An 11,940-nucleotide genomic window follows, 5' to 3' on the forward strand; every position below is an offset into this window, starting at 1 on the left:
TGGAAAGCCTAATTGATGTTTAGCAGTGTCCAGGCCCAGAGTGACTTATCATTTGTAAATGACAAAGTAAGAAAATAAGAAGTAAGTAAGAAAACGTGTGTGTGTGTGTGTGTATATATATATATATATATATATACATATATAATTTTTGATAAGCATTATATAGTGAATGTTATTCACACAATAAATCAACAGATTCAAGACATTTATAGGGTTTATAATTCAATACATTAGATCAAGTCATGCATAACAAAGTCAGAAGTGGATTTAGTGATTTGGGTGCTGCAGCTGGCAAACATCGTCTCGCTCTACTTTTCACCCTCTCTCTAACTGGGAATGTTGGTGTTGGCAGTGGTAGAAGAAGTACTCAAAACCTTCTTTTACCAACCATCTGTAGTAGTACAATGTTTTCCTCTAAAGTAGTACACAGTAAGTAAGCAATATACAGTTGCATTTTTTTAGGCACCTTTTGTAAGTTATTTCAGGGTACAATGAGTTAAAATAGTAATATAATTCAATATTTTTCATATCTAAACATCATAATAATCTATAGCTGTTTGGGGCCCTTTTAGTTGGGAGACCCAGGGAGTTACCTTGTTGAATGGTTAAGTTTGCCCCTGGTTGTAGTCCTATCTGAGCTGAGGGCTGAGGCTGCAGTCTGACCAGAGGAGGGATGTATGGAGGTCTGAGGTGAAGGAGGACGACCAGAACAGTCTAGACAGACATCAGTGCGACTGAACATGATATAATAAACATGATCTGTCTGTTTATAAAACAACAGCAGTAAAAGTTTCCATATCATGTTGCACTGAAGGACTGAAGATGAGACCAGTTCAAGGAGACACAGAAACTTTTGCTAGGCCAAATTAAAAAAGCAGACAAGCATTACTAAAAGCAATTATAAATAATTTTACACTATTATTATTTATTATTTTACAACAAATCAAGTGCATATTTGATGGGATCAAACCTATGACCTCATGCTTGTGAGGTCATAGGTTGACCTCACAAGCTACTTGGGGTATAGCATTGCTTGAGACAGTTTCTAGTTCACAGATTTGAACATTATCAGATGGCAGCAGGACCAGCTGAGCCTGTGGAATCACAACATGTGTACAAACAGTGACTCCCGATCAACTAAGGTTTAGATCTCAGAAACTATAACCCCTATGGGAAATATATTTACATTTTGAGAGAGAGAGAGGGGAGGCATGTGGCAACATTTTATGTGCTTGAGGAGTTATAACTGTGAGAGTGAGACGTGTTTAGGATTTTTTTTTCTCTGGCCTAAAAAAAATCTCTGCTCTGCACTGTGCCTGATGATGTCACACACTGGTGAGACCTGAAAACTGCTGTAAAAGCCCTCACTTTAGACTTAAATTGCTCCAAAAGTGCAACTGATATCACAACACAGAATACATCTTTGAAAACTCAGTTTTGTGAACATTTTTAAGTTTGAATGGGGTCTGTAGGATAAGGGATGTCCAAGCAGTTGCACTTCAAAGTGATAAAGGTTCCAACTCAGTTAGATTATTCCTCCCATAGACTGCCATTATAAATTTTGATGTTTAAAAAAATATAAAATTGCTGGAATATGCTGGAAAACAGAAAAGTAATAGCACACATCTGCTGAATGAGCTGCACAGTTTGACATTTGAATGGTTTTTCTAGCACAAAGTATGCAGCAGTTGAAAAGACGTCCAAAAAACGTAGGGACAGTGGAATAAGAAGAAGAAGAAGAAGTAGTGGAACTAGAAAATGCAGTTTCTGAGGAAATTTTGTGTGATTGCTGAAAGCTTATTTAGATGGAATTACTGGAAGCAGAATAGTATTGAAAACTTACCAAGACTAACTAGTACGGCCCGCAGGTGGGATCAAACCTTTGACCTCATGTTTGTAGAAGTGATGCACTGAGCTTTAATATGACACAACAAAAAGTAAGTAGTATAGATTTTTATATAGCTATGTAAAGAAATAAGGGTTATTTTTATGCAATTAAAAGCTGAATATGAAAATCTGATTTTGCTTACAGTTTGCTGTGTCACATGTTAGCACAGTCCATAGCATTGCTTTCCTACAAAACACTAGGTCATAGGTTTGATCCCACCTGCAGGCAACATTAGTCTTGGTAGAATTTCAATGCAATTCAGTTTCTAGCAATGTAGCACAATTAATTTCAGCAATCACACACAATTTCTTCTGAAATTGCATTTTCTAGTAATCACTGACAGTCCTTCAACCACAAAGATATATAAGATTACTTGTCAAAAGCATGCAAACATCCAAAATAAAGACAGATGAGAAGAGCAGAGGACAGACAGAGAATCTTCTAGGTAAAAGGATGTTTCCAAAACTGTTATAAACAGTATTCTGTTTACCTCTCTTTAAAAAATTAATAAAGTGTCTGTTCTGATTCAACTAAATATTAATGCCTTGTGACACATAACCTCTATTGCTAAAGATTCACTATTGTTTTCCACTGCTAAAGAGAGAGACATTAAGGTACAGTGCTCACGACAATCTGAACCCTGCACAGAACAACCTGCAATGAGCGTAAAAAAGAAATTATTTGAGTCATTTTAGTTCATTTCAAATACTTTATTCATTTATCCCTGAACGGGTTATGTAAGGCAAGCGTTTAAGCAAACAACAGACAACATACAATATCTAATATCATTCACAAGTTCACATTTTACTTTCACTGCCAGTGGAGAAACTCCTGTGAGCCTGATTTTGTTTTCATTTCATGTTTTGGAATGAGGAAGTTGTCCCTGTTCGCTAATCAAAAATTACAGAAGAAAATCAATGTTTTCGCATTAACAATAGGCCTTTTTTACAGAGGACACTCTGACATGTCACAGTGGGAAAACTTCACAGTTTACGGGGACACTTGGATAGAACAGAGCCATTGTTAATGTTATTAATAGCACCTGTGTTTGTCCTACTATGAAAAGTCAAAATGTGTGCTGTGAAAAAGGCCTAAAGTTTGAGCTAACAACTTCTCCAGTGAAGATATGCCTACAGGTGTAAAAGCTATTGTATCACTCAAAATATAATTCTTATCAATTACTCATTTATCAACCTATTAATTGTCTGTATTTAGATTTTTTGTGATATGGAACTTGTGATAAGTGACGAACAAGAATAGAAGCAGTCAGAGAGGCGCCAGTCAGCACCTAAAGTAACGGCTTGGCTGAGAGCAAAACGTGCAAACATGGAAAAGTTATTTTTCCTCAGCTGAGAAAATCTGTTTGCTCATGGCAGTGATGTACTGCAAGCCGTCTGGTTCTGTGATCTTCAGTTTGGTAAGAGGTGGCACGACACCGCTGGTGAAGTATCTGAATGCAGGGCTGGGTGACTGGATGCCATCTAGAAATACCTTGGAGACAAAAACAAACACGCCCCAGCGGCTAGATGTAGAGGTGCTCGTATACTGACACACTGACTTCATAAATACTTGCTGTGATAAACTCATTTTATATCAGTAGAAGAATAAACTAATAGTAGGAAAATGAAAGTCCAGCATTCAAAAATGTGTTTTATGTATGTAGGTATCAACAGAAAAATGTAATTTAAGTACTTAATATGCAGAATGGTTCCTGTTGGTGTTACATTATTACATTATTAGATGACTATTATTGACATATTTACATGTATGCAGAATTTTAATGTTGTGGTTGGTTGAAGTGGAACTACTTTATATACTATTGTGTACATTAATCATTAGTCTCTGAAATATGGCGCAGTACAGGTTCAAATTAGCTTAAAATGGAAGTGCTCAGATTAAGTTCCTCAGATTGTACCTGAATAAATATACTTAGGTTCCATCACGGCTCTATATAGATGCAAATCTGGAATTGTGCAATATATGCATATTCATTTTAAAGGAGGAATTGAAACTCATGCTCAATGCGGCAGCTGGTGAACATTTTTTTCATATATTTTGATTTCAGATAGCTGTCCAGAGATATTGATTCAGACTGGTGTGAAAGGATTATAATAGTCTGTAAACCAACATTTAGACTTCCCTCATACACCTTGAATTGTTTCATGGGAACATTTTAGTGTTCTAAGATGCTCTTTAGATGCTTTTTAGTATTCTTTTCCACACTAAAAACAATTCCAGAGAAAATACTGAATTCTTATAATTTGGGGGATTTCTTTTTGGAAAAAGTTATACGCTTATATACAGAATTATGTGTCAATCTTCGGACAAAATGCGCAATAATTACCTTTTGTCCAAAAATACTGGCATCAATAACAGCCTTTAAACACCCAAATTATCTAAACTATGTGAAAAAGAGGTAGTGGTGTGCTCGAGGACTGTCTTGATCATATAAAACTCAAGAAAAATGCAGGTGCTCTTGAAGATAAGAGTCATCACATGGAAGGAAAAAACAAACGTCAGGCACTCATGTGTGGAGCAGGAATGGAAAAACTCAGGGATTAAGTTAAAAACCCTTTATTTAGTCTTCATCAGGGTACAAGGGTGAACAAACAACAGGCAATCATTTTATAAACTTGGCAGGGGGTGTCACCCAATCCTGATTATTGAGTGTTCTTCCTGTTTTCAGATCAGTAAATGTCTTTGTTTGAATCACATTTGAACAGTGCTTGCATGTGTTAATAAAACACTTGAAAGTACCCGAGGGCCTCTTTAACCACATGTCCTCTTTATGTGCTGGTAGATAACTGTGTACCAGTTTCTCTTTTATGGTAGGAGCTGGTTTGTAGGATATAACTGGTGGTTCTGGGAAAATTGCTCTCAGGTTAGGGTCACCTTTTAAGATAGGCCAATAGGAATGAATGATATGTTTAATTTTCTATTTTTACATGTCGGACTTTTTCTAAGGCAGTGGAAATAATATGTGGCTTATTACACCTTTCCTTGAGTCGCTCTGATAGGCTTTTGGCCTGCTTCTCAAAGTCAGAGTCACAAATCCTCCTGACTCTTTGAAACTGTCCATAAGGGATATTCTTTTTTTGATGTGGAGGGTGGAAGGAATGATAATGAAGAAGAGAATTTCGATCTGTTTTTTTGCTAAATAAAGTGGTATGTAAACCATTGTCATCATCTTTATAAATAGTGAGATCCAAGAAATGTATTTTTTCTTTAGAGTATTCCATGTTTAGTCTTATATTTGCATTGGTAGAATTCAAATAATCATGGAAGGATCATAGTTCAGTCTCACTACCTGAAAAATGTAAGTAAATATCATCAATAAATCGACAATAGAATTTGATCTTGTCAAAAAAAATATTCTTTTGAGGGTATAAATGAATTCTTCCTCCCAAAGACCCAAGAATAAACATGCATACTCTGGAGCAAAGCTCGCTCCCATACAAGTACCTTTACATTGTTTGAATATTTTGTCTTGAAATAAAAATACATTATTATTGAGGACCCACTCCATGAGTTCCAGAAGAAAAGCAGTGGGGGACATAGTTTCCTGCCTGCAAGATAAATAGTATTTACTTGCACGTATGCCCTCTGAATGCACAATATTGGTGTACAAAGATTCTACATCAAGAGTTACTAGATAAGTATCTTCAACTTCACCAATTACTGACAGCTTGAAAATTAAACATATCATTCATTCCAATTGGCCTATCTTAAAAGGTGACCCTAACCTGAGAGCAATTTTCCCAGAACCACCAGTTATATCCTACAAACCAGCTCCTACCATAAAAGAAAAACTGGTACACAGTTATCTACCAGCACATAAAGAGGACATGTGGTTAAAGAGGCCTTTGGGTACTTTCAAGTGTTTTATTAACACACGCAAGCACTGTTCAAATGTGATTCAAACAAAGACATTTACTGATCTGAAAACAGGAAGAAAGTACAATCAGAGAGACTTCATTAACTGTAACACTACTTTTGTTGTATACCGTCTCACATGCCCATGTAACTGTTTTTATATAAGACGCACCAAAAGACGCCTTAAGGACAGACTTTCAGAACACAAATATGCGATCAGAACCCAGAATGTGGACTACCCCATGGCCACACACGTCAAAGAGGTACATAATAGTAATGATTCCTTGTTGAGGATAGAGGGTTTAGAATTATTAAAGACGTCCATCAGGGGCGGCGATCGTTTACGCAGACTTCTCCAAAGGGAATTTTTTTGGATTTTCAAACTTGATGCAATGGTATATCCTGTTTTAAACGTGCTATTTTAAACATGGCTTCTCATTGTGATCCATTTGCTGTCAAACACCTGCATTCACTCAATAAATAATCAGGATTGGGTGACACCCTCTGCCAAGTTTATAAAATGATTGCCTGTTGTTTGTTCACCCTTGTACCCTGATGAAGACCTTTATGGTTGAAACCGGTCGGTTTTTTTAATTGTAAGTAGCCATGCTATCTAAAGTATATTTAAAACATTAAGTTAACCAATGATCTTCTATAGACATACAACATACCTTTACAATGTCCTCAGTATCCTGTGCCGCGTTTTGGAAAATGGAGCCACAATGCTGCAGGTATTTTTCATACAGGCTGACCGTGTGGGTATCAACCTGTTGGAGAGATGTGTCCCCGAGCTCCGCCTTCTGCAGGTTGACCAGGAAGTCAGTGTTGACTGGACCACACTCAATGAGACTCACACTGAAGGATAAAGCATCCAGTCAATGGTCTCCTCTTAATCAACATTTATGAGAAAGAGAGACAGACTAAACATTCAACAGTCTTTAAACAACAATAACAAGATGCAGAAAACCTTCAAACTCACTGGATATTGAAGTGCTGCAGGAGGACAGCCAAACTCTCACATGCTCCCTCTATTGCAAATTTACTGGCACAGTACACCTCATTAAAAGGGAGACCTGTGACAGAGCAAGAAGTGCCAAGATAGGTTATTTTGGAAATTTCATGCACGGCAGCAAGCATCATGATTTCCATCAAACCATCACAAAAACTGCACATGCGGAACACGTGTGGACATTCAGTTACAGTTACTGCTCAACCATTGGCTCGTCTCACCATGAAGCCCTCCAGTGCTGCCAGTGACCAGAATGCGGCCCTGACCCTGAGCCTTCATCTCAGGCAGGAAGGCCTGAATAGTCTGGATGGTACCCAGGAGGTTGACCTCCAGAATATGCCTCATCGAGTCCAAGGACTGGATCTCCAGAGGCCCCATCAAACCCACACCAGCGTTACACACTGCATGCACCGAAGGAAAGCCCATTAACACACACAAATTACAGTCCTAATCAGAACACACTGACACGAGATCGCACTCACATACCCAGGATGTCCACTCGTTTCTCCACAACCCTGTCCCTCGCATCCAGGATGGACTGCCGGTCGGTCACATCCATCTGGAGTATGTCCAAAGTGTCCTTGTGCAGGCCTTTCACACACTCTAAAAGACGCTCCTTCTTGGCCAGATTTCTCATTGTGGCATACACTAAACAGACAGGGACACACACACTAGACTCAAATGTTTTATCAAAGACGAAAAAAAACAACATTCAAATTATCTGTTGCAGAATATACGTGGAAAGGAAGTCAGATGGATTGCAGTGTCTTTTAGAAGACACCTTTGCACATAAGGAATAAAAGAAGCCTCTCTGATGGGTAGCTCTAGTTACCTTTGTATGTTTTGTCCGGGTCGGAGGCGAGCCGGACAGCCAGGCTGAGACCGATCCCCGAGGAGCAGCCTGTGATCAACACCACCTTCTTGTCCATGGAGTCTGGACCATCAACTTGTATCGAGAGCAGCTGGAACAAATAGAAGACAGACACCTTGAAATGAGCCAGAGGATAAGATAGAGGCATGGGAAAACTCTTCTGTGTTTTCATATGTTTTGCCATTGCAAGGCCAGTTAATCCTATCTTCCAGTTATCAGCTAGTCCTCCCACTTTTTCTCATGTCCTTGTTAGTAAAGTTTTTTTTTTTCCCCTTGAGACATGGAAAAAAACCATGGACGTCTTGTTACATAAAGGATCAATAACAGTGTAAATGTATTGTTGTAGGTGCATACAGGCTTTCTGTGACTGCTGTGAGGTGACATGGCCTTATTTATTTCAGTTAGTTATCTTTATAAATAAACTAGATTTGACATTGTGTACCAGGTTTTTCTAGGAATTGTCATTATTTTCAAAAGCACATTTCATATGACAGGCATAGACTCAATGTGCTTCAAGATCAAAAGCAAAAATAAAAACAAATGGCATCATACATGACAAAAACATATAAGATAAGAAGGTATTACATATATAAAAACATATAAGAAGGTATAATAATTATTATTATATAAAAAGGGAATAATAATAATAATAATACTGATTTAAAGATAAAGTTTTAGCCATTAACCACATACTTAAAACCTAATTAAAAACGGGCAAAAAAAAGATGTTTTTAATCTACTTTTAAAAGAAGACACCGTTGTAGCAGACCTGAGTTCATGTGGTAGAGTAGGACCATAATCACTGAAGGCACCATAAGCTGGTTTAGAATTTATTCTAGGTATAATTAGGAAACCTTTGCTTGATGATCTACGGGATCTGTCCAGTGTGACTCAGTGGGCATGTTAACAACGTAGGAAGGAGCTATTCATAGATTCGAAAACAATAAGAAGTATTTTAAAATCAATTCTGTGTTTTACTGGGAGCCAGTGAAGAGAAGATAAAATAGGCGTGATGTGTTCAAACCTTTTGGTTTGTACAGTACAATGTACTGTATCTTTATGTCCTTTGAATTGCGCTGGTGACATTAGCACCAGATGGCAGCAAAACATCACAATATCAATCCTATAGCCACACTGACCTCTGAGTTCTCCAATGACCACATCAAGACAATAAGGCTGGAAATAGTCAGCAAGAAGCACAATGGGTCTGAGTTCAAGGGATCTAGGAGGGAAATAGCTGTGTGTTGTTCTCATAAGAACTGTGAGTTGTTCTCACATCTCTGATTTGGTGATTTGCATTCTTTTCCCAGGCTTGTGTTTGTTATTTCAGATAAGTCTAATATAAGGCCGGTCATTCACTGATGCCATCAAGCTCTGTTTGTTTTGATGAAAGTAATCAGGCCATACAGCAATGCCTTTAATATGATTTAAATGTGACAATTCAAAGGTCTACTTATTCTGACCTTTTTAACATCTTCATCAGCTGATGAAAGCTCAGAAAAAGTAAGTGGACCTCTAAATCAAGAGTATTTTCATCACACACACAGTTTCCAAGGTCAAGAATGAACTTCAAAAGGGTTTAAATGGTGTTAATGCTGTCTTTCAGACAGGAGAGAAAGGTCTGACATGTTGTTGATTTCAGGATGCAGAGTGTGAAGTGTTAAACTAAGATACTTTTCAGTGTCTAAATTAATCTTGTTAAGTCTTTTCATCTTTGAGCACAATCATTTGGATTGAAGCATTTCACTGGACTATTCAGATATACTGCTACCTGACAGCAAAAGATGACTGTTTTTTAACATGCATATCAATCTAAATATTAAATAATAATATTAAAGAGTGCTGATCTAAGCAGGTATCAAACCCAGAACCTTGCTATATAACGGGGAAAGCTGATTGTTACCAGAGCTTAACCACAGAAGCAGCAGGGATCCCTGAAACACGGAGAACAAATTCACATTTTGTTGAGGAAAAAATGATTTGCCTAAAATGAGGCTTCTAGCTCAGAGATTTGAACATTATTAGATGGCAGCAGGACCAGCTGAGCCTGTGGAATCACAACATGTGTACAAAGTGTTTGAAGGAAGAGAGAATCTGTAAGTTTAAGAAACGGGAGACTGAGGAGAGGTTTAGATCTCAAAAACTATACATATATATAACTATATATTATTATTATTATATTTTGAGAAAGAGGAGGCTTGTGGCGACATAAGGTACAGGATGATATTTAAGGTATGATATGTGCTTGAGGAGTTAAAACTGTGGGAACAAGAGTGTTTAGAATTGTTTTTTCTGGTCTAAAAATATCTCCAGCTCTCCCGTCTGCCTGATCACGACACACTGTGAGATCTGAAGACTGCTGTAAAAGCTCTCACTTTAGACGTAAACTGCTGCAAAAGTACAAAAGGTATCACAACACAGAATACAACTTTGAAAATTCAAAGTTTTGTGAACGTTTTACAGTTTGAATGGGGTCTGTAGGATAAGGGATGTCTGAGCAGTTGAGTCTCAAAGTGACAAATATTCCAACTCAGTTTGACAATTCCTCCCATTATAAATTTTGATGTTTAAAAATTAATATAAAACTGCTGGAATATGCTAGAAAACAGAAAAATGATAGCACACATCTGTTGAATGAGCTGCACAGTTTGACATTTGAATGGTTTTTCTTGCACAAAGTATGCAGCAGTTGAAAAGGTCCAAAAAAGTAGGGAAAGTGGAATAAGAAGAAGAAGAAGAAGAAGAAGAAGAAGTAGCGGAACAATAAAGGGAGAAGAACAATAAAGATTGTGTGATTGCTGAATGCAGGATTACAAGAGTTGTGCTTTGCACCCTCAGTACAAGCACAACTCATTACTGGACTCCTGCATTCAACTCCAGAAGCAAATCAGATTGCTTTTAGTTCTAGCGTTTGGTAACTATTTATACATTGTTTTCCAACAACACTGCATGTGGTTTCTGTTAACCAATATCATAATGCATTAACTTTGAAGTGTCTGTAAAGATCCATAATCCAAACACGTTGTGATGTCCTGTCAGTATGACATGAAATATTTACACTCACCACATACAATATGTGGATTATCAAACCAAAGAAAAGCTTCTCACAAATTCATATTTCAGTACCATAACTGGCAATCTGATTTGTGTAAACATTATAGCTCTCGAAGAAAAAGGGTTTAAAAAGTGTTCAAACATCTACAAATCAGCAAACTTCAGGCACTTACATGTAGAAGAGTTGTGGAGTTTTAATAGTCAGATAAAACCTGATGATGGTGATCTGCCACGTTTGAAACCGCTAGTTTTTAAAATTTATTTATGAACAAGCCATGTAACCAAAACTCCACTCCTGCTCTTCTGAGAGTCTGAAGTTTGCTATTAATCTTTTTCTCTATATCTCAGAAAGCATGCAATGTACATCTAAAGGACAGACTTCACAAAACACACAGAAAAGTCTTACCATCGCTTCTTCCAAGCCTTCACATTTCCTGGAGTGAAGAAGGGGAAAAAAAAAAGAAGAGACCTTGTCGATTTCTTGAATCCCCTCTTGTGACAGTCAGATAAAAAAAAACATGGGAAGCATCAGGAAATCCTTTATAGTCTCCACCACCCTCTGAGTCTCACAGGGGTGACTACTGGGTACAGATCTCATCATGCACTTTCCTCACACTGTATTTCCACTAGAGGTTCAGAAACCATTAAGTGAAAGTGAAAAGGAAGGACATGAGTCTTACCTCTCAGAGCTAGCCCTGAGTTTCATTCACATCGCTCACTCACTTGCACCATTCAGTGTCTATAAGAGAACACAGGAAAAGGAGAAATAAGACCTTTAAAACTCTCCATTATTACTATCAGCCGTTTATCCCCCCTGATCCAATAAAAATCAATCAACATCTAATAAAGATCTTTATTTCAGATTTTAAATAGATTTACAAACCATAAGAAAAAAAGAAAATATAAACAAGAAAAAAAAAAACAAAAAAAAAAAACATCAAGTGATCGTCAAAATATCCACATGTGCATATCAAGGTAGAGATTGTAAACAGTCCTTTGAAGCCGGGCGAAGCCAGAAAGTGAGACTCCCCGGGGTCAGGTTCACTCAGTTGGAAAAGGATGTTTGTTTGTTTGTTGGTTGCTGTTTTTTTTTTTTTCTTTCCTGAGGTGCTTGTTGTTGTTATTTTGTAATTAACTGCTGGGTTTTTTTTTTCCCTCCTCAGTGATGCTGCGACCAATCAGAGCTCAGAGAACTGGGGGGACGAGCAGGGAGGAAAGACGATAGAAATAACAGTAGTTTGACAA

The 11,940-nt window shown here is 37.5% G+C and overlaps 1 protein-coding gene across 3 annotated transcripts; it reads right to left on the minus strand.

Moving 5' to 3' along the window:
- Positions 1-2,577: 2,577 nt before the first annotated feature.
- On the minus strand, positions 2,578-11,206 carry hsd17b1 (hydroxysteroid (17-beta) dehydrogenase 1). Of its 3 annotated transcripts, XM_042415580.1 has the most exons (7): positions 11,102-11,206; positions 7,603-7,732; positions 7,257-7,418; positions 6,992-7,171; positions 6,741-6,834; positions 6,433-6,616; positions 2,578-3,379 (listed from the first exon to the last, which is right to left on the minus strand). In XM_042415580.1, the coding sequence occupies exons 1-7, from the start codon at positions 11,102-11,104 to the stop codon at positions 3,224-3,226; spliced, it is 909 nt and encodes a 302-aa protein (XP_042271514.1). In that variant the 5' UTR covers positions 11,105-11,206; the 3' UTR covers positions 2,578-3,223. The 3 variants fall into 3 exon arrangements, with proteins under 3 accessions (XP_042271514.1, XP_042271516.1, XP_042271515.1); XM_042415582.1 differs by lacking the exon at positions 11,102-11,206 and having other exon boundaries at positions 7,603-7,811; XM_042415581.1 differs by lacking the exons at positions 6,992-7,171; positions 11,102-11,206 and having other exon boundaries at positions 7,603-7,813.
- Between the last annotated feature and the right edge of the window lie 734 nt (positions 11,207-11,940).

This window comes from Thunnus maccoyii, chromosome 7 (assembly GCF_910596095.1).
Source record: "Thunnus maccoyii chromosome 7, fThuMac1.1, whole genome shotgun sequence".
NCBI lineage: Eukaryota > Metazoa > Chordata > Actinopteri > Scombriformes > Scombridae > Thunnus > Thunnus maccoyii.

Excerpts from the sequence above, each read along its gene's own strand:
- hsd17b1 (XM_042415582.1), bottom strand. The coding sequence starts at position 7,789 with ATGCCTCTATCTTATCCTCTGGCTCATTTCAAGGTGTCTGTCTTCTAT. Across the intron at positions 6,835-6,991 it reads CAGCACTGGAGGGCTTCATG|GTCTCCCTTTTAATGAGGTG; the intron begins GTGAGACGAGCC and ends GCTCTGTCACAG. Across the intron at positions 3,380-6,432 it reads ATACTGAGGACATTGTAAAG|GTATTTCTAGATGGCATCCA; the intron begins GTATGTTGTATG and ends TTTGTCTCCAAG.